Raw genomic sequence first — 27,707 nt, 5'->3', positions numbered from 1 at the left:
CAAGAACATAGCAACCCCCCCCCCCCCCCCCCACAAAAAAAAAAAAATGTTCAATGGACTTTTCCCTCAGGAATCTGTCCAAACCCCCTTTAAATTCTATAAGGCCAGCTGCTGTCACTACATTCTCCGGCAACGAGTTCCAGAGTCTAACTACACGCTGAGTAAAGAAAAACTTTCTCCTGTTTGTTTTAAATCTACCATATTCTAGCTTCATCTTGTGTCCCCTGGTTTTGTTGTTGCTTGAAAGCGTAAACAAACGCTTCACATCTGTCCGCTCTAATCCGCTCATTATCTTGTAGACTTCTATCATATCACCCCTCAGCCGCCTTTTCTCCAAGCTGAAGAGCCCTAACCTTCTCAGCCTTTCCTCATAGGGAAGTCGTTCCATTCCCTTTATCATTTTTGTCGCCCTTCTCTGCACCTTTTCTAATTCCTTTATATCTTTTTTGAGATGTGGCGACCAGAATTGGACACAATACTCGAGGTGCGGTTGCACCATGGAGCGATACAAAAGCATTAAAACATCCTCGTGTTTGTTTTCCATCCCTTTCTTAATAATACTCAACATTCTGTGCGCTTTCTTAGCCGCCGCAGCACACTGAGCAGAAGTTTTTAATGTCTTATCTACGATGACTCCCAGATCCCTTTCTAGGTCCGTAACTCCTAACGCGGAACCTTGCATGACATAGCTGTAATTCGGGTTCCTCTTACCCACATGCATCACTTTGCACTTCTCAACATTGAACTTCATCTGCCACTTGCACGCCCAATCCCCCAGTCTCGCGAGGTCCTCCTGTAATCTTTCACACTCCTCCTGCGACTTGACGAGCCTGAATAATTTTGTGTCATCTGCAAATTTAATTACCTCACTAGTTACTCCCATCTCTAGGTCATTTATAAATATGTTAAAAAGCAGTGGTCCCAACACAGACCCCTGCGGGACCCCACTAACCACCTTTCTCCACTGAGAATACTGACCATTCAACCTTACTCTTTGCTTCCTATCTTTCAACCAGCTCTTAATCCATAGTAATACCCTAACTCCGATCGCAGGACTCTCCAGTTTCCTCAGGAGTCTTTCATGAGGCACTTTGTCAAACGCCTTTTGAAAATCCAGATACACAATATCCACCAGCTCCCCATTGTCCACGTGTTTGTTCACCCCCTCAAAAAAATGCAGTAGATTGTTGAGGCAAGACTTCGCTTCACTAAATCCATGCTGACTTTGTCTCATCAGTCCATGTTTTTGTACGTGCTCTGTAATTTTGTTCTTGATAATAGCCTCTACCATTTTGCCTGGTACCAACATCAGACTCACTGGTCTGTAATTTCCCGGATCTCCTCTGGAACCTTTTTTAAAAAATCGGCGTAACATTGGCTACCCTCTAGTCTTCTGGTACCACACTCGCTTTTAGGGATAGATTGTATATTACTAACAACAGCTCTACAAGTTCATTTTTCAGTTCTATTAATCCTCTGGGATGAATGCCATCAGGTCCTGGTGATTTACTACTCTTCAGTTTGCAGAACTGACCCATTACATCCTCCAAGTTTACAGACAAATCGTTTAGTTTCCGCGACTCGCCCACTTCAAATATGCTTTCCGGCACTGGTGTCCCTCCCAAATCCTCCTCGGTGAAGACCGAGGGAAAGAATTCATTTAATTTCTCCGCTACGGCTCGGTCTTCCCTGATCGTCCCTTTAACACCATTTTCGTCCAGCGGCCCAACTGATTCTTTAGCCGGCTTCCTGCTTTTAATGTACCTAAACCAATTTTTATTATGTATTTTCGCTACTAACGCTAACTTTTTCTCAAAGTCCTTTTTTGCCCTCCTTATCTCCGCTTTGCATTTGGCTTGGCATTCCTTATGTTTTATCTTGTTACCTTCAGTCGGTTCTCTTCTCCACTTTCTGAATGATTGTTTTTTGGTTCTAATGACTTCCTTTACCTTACTGTTTAGTCACGCCGGCTGATGTTTGGTCTTTTTTCCTCTTTTTCTAATACGCGGAATATATTTGTCCTGTACCTCCAGGATGGTGTTTTTAAACAGCATCCACGCCTGATGCAAGTTTTTTACCCTGCGAGCTGCACCTTTCAGTCTTTTTTTCACCGTTTTTCTCATTTTGTCGTAATCACCTTTTCTAAAGTTAAACGCTAGTGTATTTGATTTCCTAAGTTCACTTACTTCAATGTCAACCAGATGAAAACCAGATCCTGCAGTGCCCGCTAGACTGTTAACGCAAATGAAATGGCTCACTTCACTGGGTAGAGAAAAGCACAGCCCCAGAGAGCACCCCCCACACGATTTCAGCACAAAGAATAAGAAATCACCAGCACAGCAATTCAATACAATTTAAAGAAAAACCTTCTAGCCCAAAGTTGTAAAACTAGTAATTTTAGATTAAGGAATAGGCTAGACACACAGCAAAAGAAAGGTGTTTTTTTTTCTCTCTCTCTTAAAGTTTTAGATAAGATATATACTCAAACAGTTAGAGTCCTAAAACTTTTCTTACTAAACTGTTTGAGGGACTGAGACTGTTAGAGTCCTAAAACTTTTCTTCTATAACAGTCTCAGTCCCTCAAACAGTTTAGTAAGAAAAGTTTTAGAACACAGGCAGACTGCTACTAAACCAAACCAGCTCTAAGAATCCCACAGGTTCAAGGTACTACGGACAATTTTAACGACAGGTTACATATTACTAACAGCAGATCAGTAATTTCATGCTTCAGCTTGACAACTACCTTGTAGACTGAAACGGCATCCCTTGGCGAGACCTTTGCACTAGACTTGGACTTTGTATCGTAGACACTTCCACCTGCCTAGCTGTTGCTCTAAGTATCTTCCTACTGTTGGTAATGTGGATTTCCCTCCAAGCCAGCAAAATCCATGCTTACGGTTGTGGCGGATGAGGGGTATTGACCCATATTCACCGGGATCTTCAAGACTGGTATGCCTAGGTGCAAGTTTGTCATTACGTTTCGACCATGTTGAAACATCGTCGTGCAGCTTTTAAGGAATCACCCTTTGATGATGCCTGGCGGGTCGCTTTTATGAAATCTTGAAACGACCCCTTGGACTCCACCTATTGTTTCGAGTGGTATCACACTGGATAAAGATTTTGGATACCAGGACATTGAAAAATGCCTGACTATTTTGCATTCCACACCTTTGATCGTTGAGAGCAAGCAATTACAAGAACTTCATTTTCCCCCCAAACCCACCTCCCCGCTCCCCCCGTTTTCTATTTCTGTTGATGGCTCTCTCATTCTCCCTGTCTCCTCAGCTCGAAACCTTGGGGTTATCTTTGACTCTTCTAACTCCTTCTGTGCTCATATCCAGCAGATCGCCAAGACCTGTCATTTCTTTCTTTACAACATCCGTAAAATCCGCCCCTTTCTTTCTGAGCACTCTACCAAAACCCTCATCCACACCCTTGTCACCTCTCGTTTGGACTACTGCAATCTGTTTCTTGCTGGCCTCCCACTTAGTCACCTCTCCCCTCTCCAGTCGGTTCAAAACTCTGCTGCCCATCTCGTCTTCCACCAGGGTCGCTTTACTCATACTACCCCTCTTCCTCAAGTCGCTTCACTGGCTCCCTATCCGTTTTCACATCCTGTTCAAACTTCTTCTACTAACCTATAAATGTACTCACTCTGCTGCTCCCCAGTATCTCTCCACACTCGTCCTTCCCTATACCCCTTCCCGTGCACTCCGTTCCCTGGATAAATCCTTCTTATCTGTTCCCTTCTCTGCTACTGCCAACTCCAGACTTCGCTCCTTCTGTCTTGCTGCGCCCTATGCCTGGAATAGACTTCCTGAGCCCCTACGTCTTGCCCCATCCTTGACCATCTTTAAATCTAGATTGAAAGCCCACCTCTTTAACATTACTTTTGACTCGTAGCCACTTGTATCCACTCGCTTCCACCTACCCTCCTCTCCTCTTTCCTCTACACATTAATTGGTTTGCTTTATTTTTTGTCTACTAGATTGTAAGTTCTTTGAGCAGGGACTGTCTTTCTTCTATGTTTGTGCAGCGCTGAGTACGCTTTGTAGCGCTATAGAAATGCTAAATAGTAGTAGTAGTAGTACTTCATTACAAATTCTAGATGCGTATGCATATTCATCCCTCTCGGGCTAGGAAAATGGGATACTCATCTGATGGTATGAAGTATGACACCCCAGACACCTCCTATTAACACTGTATCTAGGACTGTGCTCCGATCCAGCATTTTTAGCAGATTGTGTGGCACACTGTGGCCTATATGTACGGCTTTGCATGGCCTCCCACCCCACAAGCACCTTTGCTGGATAATGTAACCAGTGACGATCCTAGGTCGGCTGCCACCCGGGGTGGATCGCCGATGCGCACACACACACACACACCCCCGGGTGCATACTTTGCTGCTGGGAGCAGCCGCGTGTCTCTCAGCTCCGCTGGCTCCCTGCTCCCTCTGCCCCGGAACAGGAAGTAACCTGTTCCAGGGCAGAGGGAACAGGGAACCAGCGGAGCCGACAGGCGCAGCTGCTCTCTGCACCCCTCTAGCAGCGTGCACCCGGGGCGGACCGCCCCGCCCTTGGTATGCCGCTGAATGTAACAACGATTAAAGAAGGTACCAAACTTACGGGATTATTCCTGAGAAAATCCGTTTCTAATTGCCAAGCGTTCTCTGCTTCTTCAATGGATGAAACATCTTCTCACAACAAAAGAGCCAGAACCCATGGGACCACTCTTCCACACCCTCACGACAGGGAGAGACCTCGAAACCAGAATCCATGGGAGACTGGGAAACCCAAGAGGATCTCCAAGTCCTCCTCCACTCCCTCTGAAGAACCCGAACCCTCCAGAATGACCAGATCAGTTCTACAGTGCTTGGACACAAAGCAGAGCTCCTAGGGGCACCCCACCAAGAGGGTGAGGGTTAGGGTTAGGGCTGGGGTTAGGCTCTGTGACGGGATCTGCTTAACCGTCTGTGTCAAGCTTTGGAGCCAGAAAACTGCAGTGGTTATATGTTACTTGTTGGTTGTGTAGATAAAGCTGGCAAAATTAGCTGTTTTCCTAAAGAGAGAAGAAAAACTCACTGCTGATGTAACTTTCCGGCTTCCTTTTTTGGGTTGATGTTGAGCCAAATGATCAACAAGTTGACAGGAGAAATGTCAGTGATGATGTAGAACAAACACCATGGGCCAGGGTCTGGTCATATGCTTTGTTCAGTATGTTCTTACCAGATTGTCCAGCATGCTATAGAAATGTTGTAGTGAAGAATCATCTCCAGTTTCTTTTCTTTGTGTTAATTTGCCTGCATGGTGCAAGGAACTGAAAAGGAGGACCGTCTTCCCTTTCTATGGACAGTATGAAACTAATGTGGAATTCTCCTGATAGTCAAACATAGATGAAAACCTCTGTTGGCCTTGCGTTTTCAGCAGCTCATCTGGAATTTCTCATTTATTCTTTCTTATAATGCCCAAAATGCTAATCATCTTCTCCCCCAACTTATGAAAGCCAGAGATGTGAAGAAGTTGTCACAAGTTACATTATGTTCGATTTTTTTGCAGGCCATTTTATCATGTTCAATACCATTCTCTTTCCTTGGTTCATCTTCTCCTGTCCTTCAGAATTCTTACCAGCATACACTTGCACATTGAATACATACTAGTTTTTGCATTAGCACATAGCCATATTTTGATTCCATACTTTCCATGTTTTGATGGAATATACTGACAGAAGGAATGATGACCTTGGAAATTTACAAGCTGTCTGTCTACCATGACAGACCACTGGTAAAGCTATCAGTAGCGTCAGTCATTTTTAAAAACTGAAGTCTTGCTTGTGGTGGGGGAGAGATGGCTTCCTCCACCAATTTGTGTTGTGGTGTTCCCAAGGGTCCCCACCTTTCCTCACTATTATTATTCTTTATCCCTTGGGTAGATTGACAAAACAGTTGAAATTGTATGGATTTATCTACGCTGATGATATTCAGTACTGCATCCCTCAGTAAAGAACAAGGTGTATATTTGTGTTTTACCTCTCATTTAAGCATATTTTCAAAGCATTTAGAATTACAAAGTTCTATAGTAACTTATGGAACTTTAGTCTAAGTGCCTTGAAAATGAGCCTCATTGGCTACTAGCAAAAATTTGGCAATAAATGCTGCCAAGATTGGAGTTAGATTCTGCTGTTAGGGTTAGAGAAACCTATTGAAGCTTCGGATGAATTTAGATCCTGGGAGTCTGTCCTCTATAAAGGCGGTTAGAGATTGGGGGTTTTATTTAGACCAGTAGCTAATAGGAGAGGTATCTTGCTAAAATGGTGACAGCAGTCTATCACAAGTTAAAAACTGTGAGGAGACTGCATCTGTTTTTAGTGCATAACACATTGTACTTTGTTGTTCAAGCATTGGTGATCACTCTTCATAGTCTGTATGTGGGGTTGCCAGAGGTGCCTTCAAGCAATTCAAAATACACGTCCAAAGTGGAGGCTAGCTTCCCCTTTATAGAAGATTTTTCACTGGCTGCTGGTGAAAGGCGGGATTCACTCTGGCTTTGGCTTACAGAATGTAGGAAAAAGTAGAAAAAAGGGCAACAAAACTGGTAAAGGTGTGAAGAAAAAGGCTAACAATAAATTAGAGGTCTTCAGTTTAGAGATGATAGGGAAGATGAGTGCTAGAAAAAGTTAACATAGAACAACTGTTTACTGTTTTCCAATAATACTAGCACTAGGACATTCCATGAAACTAAACAATAACAGAGTCAATCTTAAAAAAGTATCTTTTTAGTTAATATACATGTATGGAATTTGATATCAGAGGATGTGGTAGGGTCACCCATTGCTCATTAGCCACCTCTTATTCTGGGAGAAAGTGACAGGGAATGGATCTTCTCTATTAAGATCTGCCAATTATTTCCAAGTGATCCAAGATTGGCCACTGTCAGAGACAGATGCTGGTGTCCTTATATAACAGCATAATGAGGGTAGTTATCAGATGTGGAACTATGATTCATACATGCAGCACATAAAAGTTTAGTAGACTGCCGTACTAAGGGCCAACACAGAGTACAAAACATGAAGAATGTAAAATGCACTTCTCAGACTAACACTTTTCCTCTCTCTCCTTTGCTGTTTTGGTATAATACTGGTAATGTTTTACTGTTTCTACAACTATTAAGTGGAAATTAAATGTCCCTAACCATTTGTAGTCTCATCATGTAATCTAACTGGCTCTGTGAATACCATGAAACCTCACATCCTTTCCAAGAAACAGAACATTCTTGTGCAATTTACCTCTTTTATGCTTAATATTTCCCTTCAATTTCAAATAAAATCATGAAAAAAGGAACAGTATTTAAAATTACCTTCATGTACTGTTATTCCACAATTGTCACACTGGATTATTTCATCAGCATCCTCACTGTTATCCCCAAGACAGACACAGCAGATGAGAATATGGTCCACTTTCTGGGAGCTCCATTTCTCACTTTTCTCAAGAATAAGTGAATCCTAACAGTGAAACAATTAAAAATATCAATCATAACCTGCTGCTCAAAATTTTTAAACATAAAAATCTGTGAAAACATTTTCTCTAAGGGATCCTTTTACTAAGCTGTGGTAGAACGTGGCCTTAGTGTGCCCTTACATTGGTTTTTCCCCACGTGATAAGACCATTTTTACCACAGCTAGAAAATGGTCATGCGCTAATGTTGCCATTAGTGCGTGGGCATTTTAAAAAAAATTAGCGAAGGTAAAATTATGTATAATCATACCTGATAATTTTCTTTCCATTAATCATAGCTGATCAATCCATAGACTGGTGGGTTGTGTCCATCTACCAGCAGGTGGAGATAGAGAGCAAACTTTTGCCTCCCTATATGTGGTCATGTGCTGCCGGAAACTCCTCAGTATGTCGATATCAAAGCTCCATCTGCAGGACTCAGCACTTAGAGAATTACACCCACAAAGGGACACTCTGCCCAGCTCACCACCGCCGAAACGGGGGAGGGGAATTAAACCAGCTCATCCCCACACAAGTGGGGGAGGGGAATCTGTCCAGCTCATCCCCGTGGAGCGGGGGAGGGACACCACACCCGCCGATGCGGGGGGATCTGGCTTATCCTGCAACCGCAACCGCGGGAGGAGCTGACTGACCCTAGCACCGCCGAAGCGGGAGGGGTACAAAACTGCCCTACAACCGCACGAAGCGGGAGGGAGTGCCGGCAGAATTTATGTCTCAATCCAGCCCCGTGAAACGGAGGGGAGAGGAATGCAGCAGCTCACTGTAACACAAACTCGTCTCAACTCTTGAAGAATCCAAGTGAAAAAACTTGAACCCGAAGTCTTCCTGAAGTAACTGAAGACTAAACTTGAACCTGAAATGCAACCAGAATAGAAACCATACAGATATCTGGGCGGGGCTATGGATTGATCAGCTATGATTAATGGAAAGAAAATTATCAGGTATGATTATACATAATTTTACCTTCCATATCATCAAGCTGATCAATCCATAGACTGGTGGGATGTACCGAAGCAGTACTCACCCAGGGCGGGACATAGGAATCCCTGAACTCAACACTGAAGCTCCACACCGGGCCTCCGCCCGTGCCGCCACAGTCAAGCGGTAATGCTTGGAGAATGTATGGGCCGATGCCCAAGTTGCCGCCTTGCATATCTCTTCCAAGGAGACGGACCCGGCCTCTGCCATCGAGGCCGCCTGAGCTCTAGTGGAGTGAGCCTTCAGCTGGCTAGGCGGCACCTTCCCTGCGGCCACATAAGCCGCGGCAATGACTTCCTTGACCCATCTTGCCACTGGAGGCTTAGCAGCCTGCAGACCCTTACGAGGACCTGCAAACAGGACAAACAGATGATCCGACTTCCGGAAATCATTGGTCACTTCCAAATATCTGATGATGACTCGTCTCACATCCAGATATTTAAGAGCAGAGTATTCCTCTGGGTAGTCCTCCCTACGAAAGGAAGGGAGACAGAGCTGCTGATTCACATGGAAGCGAGAAACAATCCTGGGCAGGAAGGAAGGCACTGTGCGAATAGTCACTCCTGCCTCAGTGAACTGCAGAAAAGACTCTCGACATGAGAGTGCCTGGAGCTCGGAAACTCTTCTGGCTGAAGTGATAGCCACCAAAAAGACTGCTTTCAACGTCAGGTCTTTCAGAGATGCCCTCAACAAGGGTTGAAAAGGCGGCTTCTGTAATGCTCTGAGCACCAGGTTAAAATTCCACGCAGGCACCATTGAGTGCAGAGGAGGGCGCAGGTGCTTAACTCCCTTGAGAAAACGCACCACATCTGGCTACGAAGCCAGGGAAGCACCCTTCAGGCGGCCCCTGAAGCAAGCCAGGGCCACTACCTGGACTTAAAGGGAACTGAGCGACAGGCCTTTCTCCAGACCTTCTTGCAGGAATGCCAACACTGAAGAAATTGGAGCAGTGAATGAAGAAAATGAGCCTGCTTCGCCACGCTGCAAAGGTACGCCAAACCCTGGCGTAAGCAGTAAAAGTAGAGCGCTTCCTCGCTCTCAGCATAGTGGCGATGACCTTGTCTGAGAAGTCCTTCTTCCTCAGACGCTGCCGCTCAATAGCCAGGCCGTAAGCCCAAAGGGGGAGGGATCCTCCATCACCACGGGACCCTGATGTAACAGACCCTGCTCCACTGGCAGCCCCACCAGGATTATCCGGCCCGGATGCTTTGCCAATCGGTCTAGCACCCTGCCCAACATGGGCCAGGGCGGGAACACATAGAGAAGCTCTTGTGTTGGCCACTGTTAGAGGAGAGCATCTACTCCCAGAGATCGAGGGTCCCGTCCTCTGCTGAAAAAGCGCGGCACTTGGCAACTGGCCGATGACGCCAATAGATCTAGGCTCGGCTGGCCTCAGCGCTTCGTGATATCCAAGAACGCCTGAACCGATAACTGCCACTCTCCAGGATCCAAGGTATGGCGACTGAGAAGTCCGCCTTGACATTCATGACTCCGGCAATGTGGGCTGCTGACAGCTGCTCCAGGCTCGCTACCGCCCACTGGCATAGATTCATGGCTGCCTTGGCTAGAGGGGCGCTCTTGGTACCTCCCTGGCGGTTGACATAGACCACAGCCGTGGCATTGTCCAACAGGGCCCGTACTGGCTTCAACGCCAGTACCGGGATGAACTCCAAAAACGCCAACCGAATGGCTCTGAGTTCCAGGAGGTTGATAGACCACTTTGCCTCTGCAGGAGACCAGAGCCCCTGCGCTGTCCTTCCCAAGAAGTGGGCTCCCCAGCCCGACAAAGAGGCGTCCGTCGTGACGACAATCCACTCCGGGATCACCAGAGGCATTCCTGCAGACAACTTGTCTGTCTGCGTCCACCAGCTCAGCGCCTTGCGCACTGCTGGGTCCAAGGGAAGGCGCACAGCATAATCCTCCGACATCGGAGTCCAGCGCAGCAGCAGAGATTGTCGAAGTGGTCTCATATGAGCCCTGGCCCAGGGCACTACATCCATCGTGGCCGACATAGAGCCCAACAGCTGCACATAGTCCCAAGTCCGAATAGGAGAGGCTACTAGGAACTAGTCCACCTGAGCCTGAAGCTTGACAATCCAATTGTCTGGCAGGAACACTCTGCCCACTTGGGTGTCGAATCGAACTCCCAGATGCTCCAGGGACTGAGTCGGGCGCAGCTGGCTTTTCTCCCAGTTGATGATCCACCTCAGGGAGCTCGAAAGAGCAACCACCCGGTTCACAGCTTTGCCGCACTCTGCATAAGAGGGGCTTGGATCAACCAGTCGTCCAGATAAGAATGGACTTGAACTCCTTCCTTCCACAGGAAGGCCGCGATGACCACCATTACTTTGGAGAAGGTCCGCGGAGCAGTAGCCAACCCGAACGGGAGGGCTCTGAACTGGAAGTGTCGGCCAGTACTGCAAAACGCAAAAAGCGTTGATGAGGAGGCCAGATGGGAATATGCAAGTACGCGTCCTTGAAGTCCAAGGATGCCAGGAACTCTCCTGCCTTCACTGCCGCTATAACAGAGCGGAGGGTCTCCATGCGAAAGTGCCGAACTTTCAAGGCCCAATGGACCCCTTGAGGTCGAGGATAGGCCGTACAGAACCTCCTTTCTTTGGAATCACAAAGAAAAAGGAGTAACGTCCCTTGCCAGGCTGATTCTCTGGCACCGGAACGACCGCCCCCAGGCGGAACAGATTGTCCAAGGTCTGCTGCACTGCCACAGCTTTGACCGGAGACTTGCAGGGAGAGAGTACAAACCCGTCTTTTAAGGGTCGGCAGAACTCTAGCTTGTAGCCGTCTCTGATGACTTCCAGCACTCAAGCGTCTGAAGTTATTGTGTTCCACTCGCCCATAAACGAGGACAGCAATCCTCCAATCTGCACTGAGGCGTGGACCAAGGCCCCGTCATTGGGTACGAGACCCTGGGGGAGGACCGGAGGGAGCACCTCCGGGACGGCGGTCTCTGCGAAAGGAATGCTGCTTGGGGGAGAAGTTCCTCTTGAAGGAAGAGAGGGCAGAGGAGCCCGACCTGCCCAGGTGGTACCGACGGGCTTCCTGAGCCCGTCCTCTGGAGGTACCAGGGCGAGTACTAGCCCGAGCCCTGACCTCTGGTAACTTCTTGCCCTTAGACGTGCCGAGATCGGTCACGATTTTGTCCAGCTCGACCCCAAAGAGCAGCTTGCCTTTAAAAGGCAATCTAGCCAGGCGGGATTTAGAGGCATGGTCAGCAGACCAATGTTTCAGCCAAAGCCACCGCCGCGCAGAGATTGTCTGAGCCATGCCTTTAGCTGAGGCTCTCAAGACATCATACAGCAAGTCTGCCAAATAGGCTAAGCCCGATTCCAGGGCCGGCCAAACAGCCCTCAAGGAATGATCCGAGGGGGAAGCCCGCTGCACCATAGTCAGGCACGCCCTGGCCACATAGGAGCCGCAAACTGAGGCCTACAAACTTAAAGCAGCCGCCTCAAAGGACGACCTTAAGGCCGCCTCCAATCCTCTGTCTTGGGCGTCCTTTAGGGCCGTGCCACCTTCCACTGGTAACGCCGTTTTCTTAGTCACCGCAGTGATTAAAGAATCCACGGTAGGCCACAGAAAGGCCTCACGTTCACCTTCAGGCAAAGGATAGCGGCGGGACATAGCCCTAGCCACTTTAAGGCTCGCTTCCGGGACATCCCATTGAGCCGAAATTAAGGAGTGCATGGCATCATGCATGTGGAAGGTTCTAGGCGGGCGCTTCGTCCCCAGCATAATGGCAGAGCCAACAGGGGCTGAGGGAGAGACGTCCTCCGGAGAGGAAATCTTCAAAATGCCCATGGCCTGCACTAACAGGTTGGGCAAATCCTCTGAGCTAAAGAGCCGCTGCAGAGGGGTCATCCGCTCCATCCGAGCGGGGATCCGTCTCCTCCAAGGAATCCGCAAAGGACCGTTGGGAGACCTCAGACACGCTGCCCTCATCTACATCGGAGGAGACAAAGTCCTCCAAGGCCTGGGAATCAACCCGAGGGCGTTTACCTCTGGGAACCTCAACCTCTTTACCAGACGAGGGAGCAGGGGCAGCGTTTTGCATGAGGAAAGCCAGATGCAGCAGCAAAACAAACTCGGGGGAGAAACCCCCCAGACTGTGCACTTCCGCAGCCTGGGCAACAGCCCTAGACGCACCCTCAACCGGCGCTCGCAAGAGCGGGGGAGAGACATGCTGCGCATCCAAAATGGCGTCCGGCACAACACTCCGCGAAGGAGCCGCGCGGGAAGAACGGCGCTTAACTTTAGCCGCTTTGTGCCGTCGCCCAAATTAAGGGCGTTCATGGCATTAATGTCTCCAACCTCAAGGGTGGCCCACGAAGAAGCCGTCCGAGCCGCGTGGCCGGCCAAGATGGCGGAGGCGAGGAGCGGGGGATGGGCGTTTATGGCGGGAAAAACCGCCACGCCGGAGGAAGGACCGGGACATTCATCGGTCACGAAACTGTCACCCAACAAGGGCGAATCAGGCTGTAAGACCCCCGCATCCCCTCTAGAAGCGCTCAAGCGATCCGGGGAGCGACCCTTTGCGCCCTCGCCCTCCGACGCCATATGCCACGAGGAGAAGAATCGGGGAACCCCCTGCCCGCTATAAAAAGGTAAAAATTACCTGCTGTCCGCTCCGAGCTGTAACGAACTGGTGTCCCAGTGAGTAGCTGCAATGAACGTTTAAATAAACGTCGAAATAAACGCCTTTAAGGACGTTTAAAAATTTTTTTATTTTTTTTTTTTAAACGGAGCCAGCGGGAGGGGGGAGAAAAGGAGGGACCTGGTACCACCAGGTTTGCACTTGCTCAAAAGAGCCCTCAACCCCAGGCACTCAACAAAACCTAAAAATTAGGCTTGGAGGCCTAGCCAGAGCTGCTGCTGTGTGTGACCACCACCTGCTGAGATAGAGAACATACTGAGGAGTTTCCGGCAGCACATGACCACATATAGGGAGGCAAAAGTTTGCTCTCTATCTCCACCTGCTGGTAGATGGACACAACCCACCAGTCTATGGATTGATCAGCTTGATGATATGGAATGAACACTTGCTGACACCTATCTTGTAAGCAGTAAGGACTTACACGCTCATCCTGAGCTAAACAGTTAGTAAGCAGTAATGCAGATGCACTAGTAGATGCACTAACTGATTAGCACAGAATTGCCCACTCTCCACACAGAAAAATGAAAATTAATTTTTTGGGTGTGGTTTGCGCATGCAAATTAGGAACTTACCGCAGGACACCTGAGCACGTCCTACTGTAAACCCTTTTAAGCTGCGTAAGGGTGCACTAGCACTTACCGCAGCTTAATAAAAAGGCCCCTAAATCAAAATATTAGAGCATATGTATTAAAGAAACATTTCTATTGTTCTATAGACACCCAAGTTTGATTTTACATACATACATATTAAACAACAAATTGCATAACAAAATTGTGAGGCAAAAGCTATCACTAAACTGAAAGGTTTTCAAATACAATTATGAAAAGTAACATACTGAAACTTGTTCCATAATCAAAATAGAACCATAGATGTCAGCAGAAAAGAATCATTTGATCAAACCAGTGAGCTCAGTTGTGCCTGCCAACTGTGCTTTTCATCTTGGTATTTAATCTAATCAGACTTATATTTTATTTATTTATTGGGATTTATTAATCACCTTTATGAAGAGATTCACCCAAGGCGGTGTACAGCAGATACAGTTTAATATAAAACATAATTTTGTTAACAGCATAACAATAGTAAAATGACCAAGTATAAACATAAATACAATGAATGAAGTAAACTTTAATGGGTCATTCCATGCCAAGTGGTCTAAACCTTCCCACCATCATGTCTCCAATTTTGTTCACATTTTATCTGTTGCGCACGTCAGGTATTAAAGGAAGTTTCCCAAAATTTGAGGTCTCTAACTGCAATAGTTGCCGATCTAGACCCCCTTTTCTGAAAGGTTGTCAGTCCATGAGCGCGCGACAGTTACCAAAATGCCATTTTTGGGGTCTAATAAAATCCAAACACATTTATAAGAATGGCAAAAAAATTCAAATCCTGTACAGTTTTTGATGCTAATTCCGATGAAATACATTTTAACATTGGTCCTGGACATATAGATGAGATATTGTTTGATAAGGGGATGTCTCATACTGTCACACAGGCACTTCTTGTTTGTGCTTCTTTAAAGCCTCAGCTTTAGTGACTGTAATACAGTCACTAAAGCTGAGGCTTTAAAGAAGCACAAACAAGAAGTGCCTGTGTGACAGTATGAGACATCCCCTTATCAAACAATAAATAAGTGTGAGCTGCTCCACCGGCAGTTTGTTGTGTATATTTCTAGGATAAGCAGCATAAATGTATTGTACTGTTTTGGGATCTTGCCAGGTAACTTGTAACCTGGAATGGCCACTGTTGGAAACAGGATGCTGGACTTGATGGACCTTTGGTCTGTCCCTGTATGGCAATACTTATGTAGATATGTACTGATGGGACGACTTCCCTACGAGGAAAAGGCTGAAGCATCTAGGGCTCTTCAGCTTGGAGAAGAGACGGCTGAGGGGAGATATGATAGAGGTCTATAAAATGAGTGGAGTGGAACAGGTAGACTTGAATTGTTTGTTTATTCTTTCCAAAAATACAAGGACTAGGGGGCATGAGATGAAGCTACAAAGTAATAAATTTAATACAAATCGGAGAAAATTTGTCTTCACTCAACATGTAATTAAACTCAAATTCATTGCCAGAGAATGTGGTAAAGGCGGTTAGCATAGCGGGGTTTAAAAAGGGTCTGGACGGCTTCCTAAAGGAAAGGTCCATAGACATTATTAAATTGACTTGGGAAAATCCACTGCTTGTTTCTGGGATAAGCATCATAAAATGTATTGAGCTTTTCTGGGATCTTGCCAGGTATTTGTGTTGTGTTGGAAACAGGATGCTGGACTTGATGGACCTTTGGTCTGTCCCAATGTGGCAATACTTATGTGCTTATGTTAACAGATGACTATAGTCGATTTATATGCACCTAATACCGGGAAGGGGAATTTTTTTGGCAGGCTTATATCACCTCTTATCTTTTTGTAAGTGAGGGCTTCTGTTGGGGGTGATTTTAATATGGTTTACGATTATTCCAAGGGAGGGGTCTAGGTACAGTAGGGCGCAATGTGCAGGCTTACATAAACTAGTGATGTCTTTGGAATTGGTGTACACGTGGCATTTACACCATTCCACCCCAAGGAACTATACCTTGTATTCCCATTCCAAAGCCACTTATACACGTACAGATCAGTGGTAGTGTCATCGGAATTTGTGGGGCCAGATAAAAGATGCACACACTAGTTTGACTGAGGTATCAGACCACGCGCCTATTTGGGTGGAACTGCAGGACAAGGAGGGAGAATCTCGGATGAGGTTTTGGAGGTTAAATGATAATCTTCTGGGGGATAACACATTTGTGCAGATATCGGGGGGTGATTCTGACTTATCTTTTAGGAAATGACTTGGGGGAAGTGGCCGATAGTGTGCTTTGGGGAAACACTCAAAACGGTGGTGCAGGGTCATTTTATTAAACGGAGGGCCCGAAAGACAAAAAAATGCGAGCACAACAGGAGCTGCAGCTACATAAGCAGCTTTGTACTTTGGAGCTCTAACATACGACCAAGCCTACGCACGTTATTTGAAAACAGTTTACCAGTGTTTGGGCAGAATTGAGTCAGCTGCAGATTACTCATGTAAATTATATGCGACGGAGGCGGCTCTTCATGCAAACATTTTCTGAATATGGTAACCGATCAGGCACAATGCTGACCCACAGCATTCAAGGACAAAGGTTGGTCAATATCACACAGAAAATTAAATGCCAGGGTGACCGTGCTTTGTTATACGGAGAGAGAGATTAAGCAGGCATCTTTGCAGAACTACCAGACACTAAGTGTGTGTGGGGGGGGGGGGGGAGAGAGGATGTTCGGGAGGACATTATGGGTTATCTGGAAGGAAGCCGGCTGCCCACTCTCACTCCTGAGGCAATGGGAAGGCCTGGAGGCCCCCATATCCCTTCTCGAGATTGAGTGGGCTGCTAAACAATTGAAAGGAAAGTCTCCGGGCCTAGATGGGTTTACCATGAAATTTAATAAGCTTTTTCTGGGGGTCTGGGGGAGACTGGTGTCCTCTTAAGCAGGGTTGATAATGGATTATTATCTTGGAATTCTCTACCATCTAGTATGAGGGAGGCTGGGATTACAGTTTTGCTTATGCCAGGGAAGGACCCTTCTGTGTGGGGGTCCTACCACCCAATCTTTCTTCTGAATATGGATGTTAAACTGATGGCAAAAGTTTTGGCCCAGCAGCTTTCAGGAGTGCTTCCTAGCTTGAGTCATGCAGATCAGTCCAGCTTTGTGCTCAAATGTCAGGTGACGGATAATATCCAGTGCACTTAATGTTATGCGGGGGGCCCAGCGGGACCAGGTTGAAGCTTGTGTTGTTGGCCACAGATGCGGAGAAGGCTTTTAACCAGATCTGCTGGGCCTTTTTATGGCAAGTGATACTTAATATCTGCGCCAACTCTTATTTCCTTAATTAAAAGATTAGCTAATACTAATTGTCTATTAAATAATTTTCCTTCTAGCCTATTGAAAGATCTGCTGAGTGAAATAATAGATTGGATTGCTTCATTTGTTAATATTTAATTTTAGTTACATTTGTACCCCGCGCTTTCCCACTCATGGCAGGCTCAATGCGGCTTACATGGGGCAATGGAGGATTAAGTGACTTGCCCAGAGTCACAAGGTGCTGCCTGTGCCTGAAGTGGGAATTGAACTCAGTTCCTCAGTTCCCCAGGACCAAAGTCCACCACCCTAACCACTAGGCCACTCCTCCACTTTAGCAAATGAATAGTTTTCTCCAGATATGGGTAACATCATATTAATTCCAAAACAATTGAAAGGTGATTTGTCTTTAACTTCAAATTATCAACAAATTGACAGTATACCATTTTTGACTTAGCTAACTGAATTTGTAGTTACCTCTCAACTAGTGAGTTACATAGAGCATTCAAATTTCATAATTCCCAACATGGCTTTACAGCCTTTCATAGTACTGAGACACTACTAACATTAATTAATTTATAGCATTTATATCCCACAATATTCCCACCCATGGGCAGGCTCAATGTGGCAAACATCAGTCTATAAAAACATACAACAATTCAGCAAACAAACAATGTCGTAAGAGAGAAAGTGAAATAGCTAAGGAGGGAAAAGGGGAAAGAGTAGTGGTGAACAATATATCGCTACGACAGTTGGAATTCAGAAGGAAGAGATGCCAGGCGGGTTTGAAGCGTATGCTCTACCAAAAAGGAAGGTCTTGAGGCGCTTCTTGAAGGTCGGGTGATCAGGAGTAAGTTTGACCAATTGAGGCAGCTCGTTCCACAATTGAGTGCTGAGATAGGAGAAGGAGGATGCATAGGTGGTCTTATACTTGAGGCCACAAAAAACTGGGTAATGGAGATTTAGGTACGAACGAGCTGATTTATGAGAGTTCCTAGGCGGCAGGTTAATTAGGGTTAATGACTTCAAACGTTAAAAGAGCTGTCGAGGGGAGGTAATATGGCTTTGTTGCAATTTGATATTTCTGCAGCTTTTGATACTCTTAATCATACATTACTATTAAACTTACTTTCACCTTTTGGATTAACGGATTCTGTATATTTATGGTTTAAATCCTCTTTCACAAAGAGATATTACTCAGTACTTAAAGATAATTCATTCTCAAATTCTTGGTGCTTTCCTTGCGAAGTTTATTTATTTTATTTATATATTTATTTATTGCATTTGTATCCCACATTTTCCCACCTATTTGCAGGCTCAATGTGGCTTACATAGTTTTGTTATGATATTGTCGTACAGGATATCAGATACAATTAGTGATGTGCAAAGATTAAGTGAAGGGGAGAAAGGAGGAGAGTGTTAGGCGGGTAAGTATAGAAGGTGGGTTTTCATAACTGGGTGGTTGGTGAGGTGGATTAGTATGATTGTGGGTTTTCTTTGTATGCCTTGTTGAAGAAGTATGTCTTCAGAGATTTGCAAAAGTTCCACAGGGCTCCCCTTTGTCCCCAATACTATATAATATATATCTGAGTACACTGGGAGGTGTATTTTCAAAGCACTTAGACTTACAAAGTTCCATAGTAACCTATGGAATTTTGTAAGTCTAAGTGCTTTGAAAATGAGCCCCTGGGTCAGTTATCATTTGGAGATTGTGTCAGAATTAGGTCCTATGCGAATGATATTTTTCTTTTGGTTCCAGTGGACACTGTTTTGGAGATATTTTATTTTAAACATAATAATTACATTCAACAATTGATTGGTCAAAAGCTGTTAAATTAAAACTGAATGAAGAAAAAGTAAAATCCTTTGGTTTGGTCTAGATCAATCAATTATTCCACAAGTTATTGTATTACAAAATGGTTCTTCCATTCAATCGAGGGTGTTGGGTGTGATTTTAGACACCTTTCTTTCTATGGAACCTCAAATTAAAAATATTACCGGTAAAGGCCTATTTTAAAATGAAACAACTGCATTTAAATTGCTCATATGTTTTGTTTGAGCAGCTTAGGAATATAGTTCAACTGCCTGTCCTTGCTTTACTCGACTATGGTAACTCTTTATATAAAGGACTGACAGTAAAGCAAATGACTTTGAAGGAAATGATTATGAATTCAGCAGCAAAACTGATATTTCACAGATCAAGGTTTGAGAGTTTCTCCTCCTTTGGCTTCAGATACAATGAGGTTTATTTTCAAAGCACAGACTTACAAAGTTGCATAGTAACCTATGGAACTTTGTAAGTCTAAGTGCTTTGAAAATGAGCCCCAATGTATTCTTTTTAAATCCTTGTATGGATTTTGTTCTTCGAGTTTCTAACTGAATTTAAGTTTTTAAAAATATTATGCTACTTCAAGGAAATGCTATTTTTTATTACTGACTTTTCCTTCAACCAAAGGTATCCAAGCCTTAAGGTACCATTTTCAAAATCCTCAGTCTTTTCCTATTTTGAGGGGCACGAGGCTGGAGCTTTCAATAAAGCCCTTGGCTCAGGTCATTCGAGATAATCCGGATATTCGGGGTTTCCGGGTGGGGGAAGCAGGAATAAGACTGCACTTTTTGCGGACTACATCTCGTTGTATGCATCCTCTCCATGCTGCTCTAGGCAAAGTATAGTGTAACTAAACCACCCCAAAGTAGAAGCTTTACCTGTAAACTTTCAATTCTTAAGCAAATCTTCTTTATTGCAGTACTCATAAAAAACACAGAAAATCCACTTTACAGTTCAGTTGCTTAGAAGAGAATTGTTGCCTTCTGCACATAGAGTCTGTATCTAGCCACCCCAGAGACAAGGAGATGGCCAGAACCTCAATCCAGCTGACAGTAAAAGCTCAACATTCAAAGAAGAATAAGGGGGAGGAAAATTCTTGATGGAATTACAGTAGATTAAGAAAGGATCAGCCCCCTAGAACAGATGCTGATCACCAAGGCATGCAGACAAGACTGGGCTTTCTCACACAGCCTGCAGGGGCAGAGAGGGAGGGCTGGCCCTAGCTCAGACCTATGAGCCAATAGGGAAAACTCACAAGGAATCAATCACAGCCATCTAAACCACTGCATACAAATCTCTCTCATGAACAGTCACTGTGGATATCCTGAAAATCTGACTGGCTAGAGTGCCTCCAGGACCAGGTTTGGAAATCACTAGTTTTGACTGTCACTCAAGTCTGCAAAAGTATTTAGACTGTAAATCTAGCAGGCATTGCATAAGGTAGGCACATATTCTCAAGTTCTTTCAGTATAGCGACTCTCTGTCAAAGATAGTTACTGCAGCAGGGATTCCATTTCACTCCCTCTTCCCAACATTTAGTTCATCCGATCTACAGCATGGAAATCCATGTTCACCAATAAATCATTTGTATACTTTTCATTGTGCAAGTACCCCAGTTCATCTAATTGAAAGTAACTCCTGAATAGATTTTTATCACCACTGAATACAGCAACCACCCAAACTTCATCATCTACCTTTTTTTTTTTTTTTTGTCATCTACCTTTCTATTTTTGCCAAGCTACATAATGTCTCAAGCATTCTGCATTAATCTCTAATTTTATGGAATATATACATTTAACAAAACTGAAATGGCAGACAAACTGTGATACAATGGTGCGTTTCCCCTTCCTCCATTCATAAACTCAGGCACGTTTTGTGAGAAGGACTCAGTGCAAAGAGCCGTGCTGAAGTGTCTTAGTATGACAGCAGGGCCTGTATGGATAGGTGGATGAATAGATGGGTTGGGGAGGTACTAGGAATGTGGGTGTACGTGCAAGCAGCATGATTTGTATATTTATGTCTACAGGAATAATGTAGATGCGTATATTTGAGAAAATGTGGGGGGGGAGGGGTGGTCATGTATGTGTGTGCATGTGCAGGTGTCAGAACCTGCTGCATGAATAAGCCCGTGTGCATCATGGATGCAAGGTAACAAGAGAGAGGGTCAGAAGCACACAAACCAAAAGAACAAAGAAAAGTACAAAAGGGCCTTCAGGACTGGAACAAACAAGAATTTTTATTATTAGAGAAACCCGACACAGGCAACGTTTTGGTGTATGTATGCCTGCATCAGGGGTCAATAATGATAAGAAGCCCTGTTGATCATACATAGATGATTTAAAAACACCACAATGCAGTCCGGTTGTTTAAAAGAACTTCTACATGCCACTAAAGAAGTTTAGAAAGCGTCTGATTCAAACCGGCAATAATAAAGACTGCAAAAAGCACAAATTTAATGCTGACTCATTGTGCTTTTGCAGTTCTCATTACTGTCGGTTTGAATCAACAAGCTTTCTAAACATCTTTAAAAGAACGTGCAAGTTCTTTTAAACAACCAGACTGCAATTGTGTTGTTTTAAATTATCTATGTATGATGAACAGTGGTCATTATAATTACTGACCCCTGATGCAGGCGTAAATACGCCGAAACACATCCTGTGTCGGGTCTCTTTAATAAATAATTCTTGTTTGTTCCTGTCCTGAAAGCCCTTTTGTGCTTTTCTTTGTTGTTGTGTACATGGATGGACAGATAAACTGATGGGCAGACCCTCCCCAACAGACACTTAACACTTAAGCAAAACAGGTAAAAACTATGCAAAATGGTGCATTTCTAGCATGCTAGCATCTTTTCCAGAATACATGAGGTTCCTGTGGATTCTGTAGAACACTGATTACCCTACCTCATTACTCTTGCTTTGTGAAAGAGTCAAGCTATCATTCGTCAGTTCTTCATCATCAGCACTATTCCTGCTAGAAATTTTATTTTTCTTCCTCTTTCTGTCATTATCACTAGCATTGCTGCTGTCATCTTCATTCCCTTCCTCATCATTATCTTCCTCTTCTTCACTCCCATCATCATCATCATCATCTACATCACTCCCCTCCTTCCGGGATGTTGTTCTCCCTTTTTTCCTGACAGCAGCAGGTCTCCAGTCATTATCATCCTCACTGTCATAATCATCTATTTCATTGAGGTCTTCTATAGTGACAAAATCCAGAAGTGGGCGGTTCCTGCGCAAATTCCATTTTTTTGGTTCATCTGCTTGCTCTTCAGCACTAGGATCCACATCTGTCATTTTTTCCTTTCTCCCTTTGAGTTTCTCCTCTTCATTCTCTTCTTCTTTCTCCTCAGTCTTAATAGGCTGCTCTTCGTTTCCTAGCACTTCTTCTTCAATAGAACATTTAGGTGCTTCTTTTTCTAGAGGCTCTGTTCTTTCCTCTGTTGCAGTTTCTGTTGCTGCTGCAGCTGCAGCCACAAGATCTTCCTCCAAGATGTTTTCTGGTTCACTGCAGGACCCCTCTCCAGTGTCCTTGGAAGCATCACTTCTATTACCGCTACCGTCAGAATCTGCTGAGCAAAAGAGAATAAAAAGGGTTTTAACAAAATGTCAGAGATATGCCATTTTTGCTAATATATACCAAACCATGAGCAACATTATAGACTCTATTTAGTGTACGACCCCTATTGTCAAAAGCAATTTAGCTCTTAGCAAAGATAAATGGACTAACTTTTGGGAGAACTCTGAAAGTTTCTCTTTCCATCTCTGACTTCATCTTTGTAATTTATTGGCCATCAAGCAACTAGGAGCCCTGTCAAATTGCACAGGGTTAGAACAAAAATTGCTAGTTTCTCAATAGAGCTATTTGTGCATTAAAATCATATGATATTATTATTATCTGATCTTTTTGTTCTGGTAAAAGTTTCAGACTAAAGGATATACTATATATTAGTATAAATATTTTCAGTTAATTATTTTAAAAATACCTAGTTTTCCAAAAGCTGTCAAGTAACACTAAGAAACTGGTGGACTTTCTCTTGTCTCTACCACAAAAAAGTACTTAAAAGTATTGGGAAAATGCTGGTCTGGTGAACACACTCCAGATGCAGACGAGTTGCCTTACTTACAGATATAAGGCGGTAGCTAATGAGAAAGCTAAATGAACCAATGTGGTACCCTATTGATATGTTTTCTGGAAGAGCTCAATCATAAAGATGCATATCCTAGTGTAAGCTCTTCTTTAAATCCCAGAAACTTCCTAAGACAAGTCATCTTTTTTCTTTTAGGCTGCATTTTCCTTATGCTCACATTGAATACTATCCTCATAAAGTGCATGTCCAAAAAATAAAATTGTATTCCAAATATTTGTTTTCCTCTTGATCACTATGACTAAAATTCTGTCTCAAGTGGGTATGCATATATGCGAGTGGATGGTGTGACCTGGCAGAGGGTCAGTCTAGTGCAGTGGACTGTAAAACAAGAGAACCAGGTTAAAATCCCACTTATAGAATGGAGAAGCAACCTAATCGTGAGTGCAGAAAGGTAAGAACCTGGGGAACTTGGTTCAATTCCCACTGCAGCTCCTTGTGACTCTGAGCAAGTTACCTAACCCTCCATTGCCCCAGGTACAAAAAACACCTTCAACTGTGAGCTCGCTAGGGACCAAGAAAGTGCCTGCATATAATATGTACAGTATTGCATATGCCTAGTAGAGCTATACAAATGGTAAGCAGTAGTGCATGGTGAACGTACAAGTGGATGGTATGGAAGTAATTTTATAAAAGGGTATTACTTACATGAAAGACCAAAAAAGCGTCCATTCTATAAAGGCAAGAAAGGCACCAAAGAGTCTTTATAAAAGAGGCATCCGGAACTAGCCCAAGTAGCACACAAATCGTCATGCGCAAATTTACACCTCTTCCAAATGTGTAAATGTGTGCCTGGTTTACATGCATTACAGAATTTATGCAGAAGTCCACACTTGTCACACAAAATTCTGCAGAGGGACCAGGACTAGTAATACTGCTTTCCCTCATCCCATCCTCCTACTAGGGTGTCCCTGAGTTTACAAACACAAATCCCCTACCACTGCACCTTCCTGCTCTCCCCTTCCATCCTCCTCGTGCAACCCCAACTTATATGCATGCCACCCCCCCCCCCCACCCAAGCTTGCCCTTCTCTCTTACCCCTTGCACTAATTATTACAAGCAGAGGAGGAAGAGAGCAACTGTGCATCAAACCATGTCTTCCTTCCTCTGATTACCAGTGCTAAGTGCAGAATTTGAACTGCAGGGATCTACAGTGCCCGGCACAGTTCAAATTGGCATTCAGGAAGAGAATATGGCCCAACACACAACTGTGATAATCAGCACTGAATCAGAGGGAGCAAGAAAGAAGGGGTGCTTGTTTGCAATGCAACGATGAAGAACAAAAAAAAGCCGAGGAAGTTACTCCTCAGGGAATTCTGCGCAAAAATAAAAAAATAAAAACTCTAAGAATTCTGCATGCAGTATTTTAAAATTCCCTACAAAATTCTGCACTATCCTCCGGATTCTATCTAGCGCGCCTAGCATTCTGCACTGAAACCTAAGCGTATTCCATAACAATGTGCATATCTTAACTGGGTTAACAAGCTAATCAATGGGAATAATGGAACCCTGCACTAAACAATGCTGGTGAATGCGCAGTGTTACAAGCTTGATCTTAAATTCCAGTTGAATATGTCATGTTAATGAATCCCTAACCATTCCATGTCTTTGTTTAAACCGGGTGGAAACACCGTCCTCCATTCAAATACCAATTTTTGTTCTTTAAAAAACATTTTCTGTAAGATATTATCTCCCTCCTGTAAGTCAAACTGAATTCAAACAACAAACTTTAACTCATATCATGCCATGCTGAAACACAATGCTCCATTAGGGACGCTTCTAATTTCTGTAGTCTAATATTGCTCAGATGTTGTGCCTATCGATGTTTAATCTTTTTCACAGTTTCTCCTATACACATTGTCCACAGGAACATACTATGGCATAAATTACAAATGCTGAATCACTGTTTGTTTTAGATCTTAAATAGAACTTCTTTGGTTTCTGTTGATTTGGCATTTGTATAATTTGTTTCAATGGCATGTTGGCAATACCTACAGCCCTTATATTTAGCATGGTAACCTACACACTTAATATTATGACTATTAATAGACAATTTTTCTCCTAAATTTTGGCCCCGTATGTACAGTGGGGGAAATAAGTATTTGATCCCTTGCTGATTTTGTAAGTTTGCCCACTGACAAAGACATGAGCAGCCCATAATTGAAGGGTAGGTTATTGGTAACAGTGAGAGATAGCACATCACAAATTAAATCCGGAAAATCACATTGTGGAAAGTATATGAATTTATTTGCATTCTGCAGAGGGAAATAAGTATTTGATCCCCCACCAACCAGTAAGAGATCTGGCCCCTACAGACCAGGTAGATGCTCCAAATCAACTCGTTACCTGCATGACAGACAGCTGTCGGCAATGGTCACCTGTATGAAAGACACCTGTCCACAGACTCAGTGAATCAGTCAGACTCTAACCTCTACAAAATGGCCAAGAGCAAGGAGCTGTCTAAGGATGTCAGGGACAAGATCATACACCTGCACAAGGCTGGAATGGGCTACAAAACCATCAGTAAGACGCTGGGCGAGAAGGAGACAACTGTTGGTGCCATAGTAAGAAAATGGAAGAAGTACAAAATGACTGTCAATCGACAAAGATCTGGGGCTCCACGCAAAATCTCACCTCGTGGGGTATCCTTGATCATGAGGAAGGTTAGAAATCAGCCTACAACTACAAGGGGGGAACTTGTCAATGATCTCAAGGCAGCTGGGACCACTGTCACCACGAAAACCATTGGTAACACATTACGACATAACGGATTGCAATCCTGCAGTGCCCGCAAGGTCCCCCTGCTCCGGAAGGCACATGTGACGGCCCGTCTGAAGTTTGCCAGTGAACACCTGGATGATGCCGAGAGTGATTGGGAGAAGGTGCTGTGGTTAGATGAGACAAAAATTGAGCTCTTTGGCATGAACTCAACTCGCCGTGTTTGGAGGAAGAGAAATGCTGCCTATGACCCAAAGAACACCGTCCCCACTGTCAAGCATGGAGGTGGAAATGTTATGTTTTGGGGGTGTTTCTCTGCTAAGGGCACAGGACTACTTCACCGCATCAATGGGAGAATGGATGGGGCCATGTACCGTACAATTCTGAGTGACAACCTCCTTCCCTCCGCCAGGGCCTTAAAAATGGGTCGTGGCTGGGTCTTCCAGCACGACAATGACCCAAAACATACAGCCAAGGCAACAAAGGAGTGGCTCAGGAAGAAGCACATTAGGGTCATGGAGTGGCCTAGCCAGTCACCAGACCTTAATCCCATTGAAAACTTATGGAGGGAGCTGAAGCTGCGAGTTGCCAAGCGACAGCCCAGAACTCTTAATGATTTAGAGATGATCTGCAAAGAGGAGTGGACCAAAATTCCTCCTGACATGTGTGCAAACCTCATCATCAACTACAGAAGACGTCTGACCGCTGTGCTTGCCAACAAGGGTTTTGCCACCAAGTATTAGGTCTTGTTTGCCAGAGGGATCAAATACTTATTTCCCTCTGCAGAATGCAAATAAATTCATATACTTTCCACAATGTGATTTTCCGGATTTAATTTGTGATGTGCTATCTCTCACTGTTACCAATAACCTACCCTTCAATTATGGGCTGCTCATGTCTTTGTCAGTGGGCAAACTTACAAAATCAGCAAGGGATCAAATACTTATTTCCCCCACTGTATGCAAAATGAGATATCCTCATCCCTTTGTATTACTGCAATATCAGCCAATGTTTACATATAATTTGTTTCACCTTATTAGATGAAGGTACATACGGCAAAATTTGCTATTTTGTTATCCTTTTCCGATTTTCCCTGAGAATGAAACAACCAGGATTTGCAAACAATATAAGCTCTTTTAAATGCTCTATGTATAACCTTCGGCAGATAGCCTCTCTGCGTAAATCTATATTTCATTTCTTGTGCTTGAATTACAAAATCCTACTTATCAGAACAAAATCTTTGTATATGTAAAAACTGGCCTATGGGTATACTATTTTTTAATTGATAAGGATGGTGACTTCTATAATGGAAAATAAAGAGTGTTTCTATCTATCAGTTTATGATATGCTTTAGTCTTAAGTCCTCCCTCTTGAACGTGTATACTTATGTCCACAAACTCCACTGCTAACCCACCTATATGTGTGGTAAATGTAATCAACAGAAACAGAAGAGTTCTATTTAAGATCCAAAACAAACTGTAATTCAGCATTTGTAATTTATGCCATAGTATGCCACTGTGGACTATGGTAAATAGGGCAAACTGTGAAAAAGAATAAACATCAATTGGCACAACATCTGAGCAATATTAGACTACAGAAATTAGAAGCACCCCTAGTGGGTGTACTGAGCCAAACTGACAAATTAAAGAGTATTAAATCACTTAGACCGGATGGCATACATCCAAGGGTATTCAAAGAACTCAAGCATGAAATTGCTCATCTGCTGTTACTAATATGTAACCTGTTGTTAAAATCATCCATAGTACTTGAAGACTGGCGGGTGGCCAATGTGACACCAATTTTTAAAAAGGGTTCTAGGGGTGATCAGTGAAATTACAGACCGGTAAGCCTGACCTCGGTTCCAGGCAAAATAGTGGAAGCTATTATAAAGAATAAAATTACAGAACACGGTTTAATGGGACAGAGTCAGCATGGGTTCAGCCAAGCGAAGTCTTGCCTCACCAATTTGCTACATTTCTTTG

The 27,707-nt window shown here is 44.1% G+C and overlaps 1 protein-coding gene across 9 annotated transcripts in view; it reads right to left on the bottom strand.

The window, feature by feature from the left end:
* The window catches only part of PHF14 (PHD finger protein 14), a 599,885-nt gene that overhangs the window by 537,657 nt on the left and 34,521 nt on the right, over positions 1–27,707 (bottom strand). For 7 of the 9 annotated variants that reach the window (XR_003941940.1, XR_003941941.1, XM_030201081.1 and 4 more), the window contains exons 3-4: positions 21,761–22,431; positions 7,353–7,497 (exon numbers count right to left, since the gene is read on the bottom strand). Coding sequence is in view for 7 of the 9 variants with exons in the window: in XM_030201081.1 (XP_030056941.1) it covers positions 7,353–7,497; positions 21,761–22,431 (816 nt within the window). In the remaining 2 variants the exon portion in view is untranslated. The remainder of the gene's footprint in view (positions 1–7,352; positions 7,498–21,760; positions 22,432–27,707) is intronic. The other 2 variants (XM_030201091.1, XM_030201108.1) reach the window with 1 other exon arrangement.

The sequence above is a fragment of the Microcaecilia unicolor genome, chromosome 1, assembly GCF_901765095.1.
Source record: "Microcaecilia unicolor chromosome 1, aMicUni1.1, whole genome shotgun sequence".
Taxonomy (NCBI): Eukaryota; Metazoa; Chordata; class Amphibia; order Gymnophiona; family Siphonopidae; genus Microcaecilia; species Microcaecilia unicolor.
The sequence above is the reverse complement of the archived record's forward strand: the minus strand, read 5'-3'. Positions and strand labels throughout refer to the sequence as shown.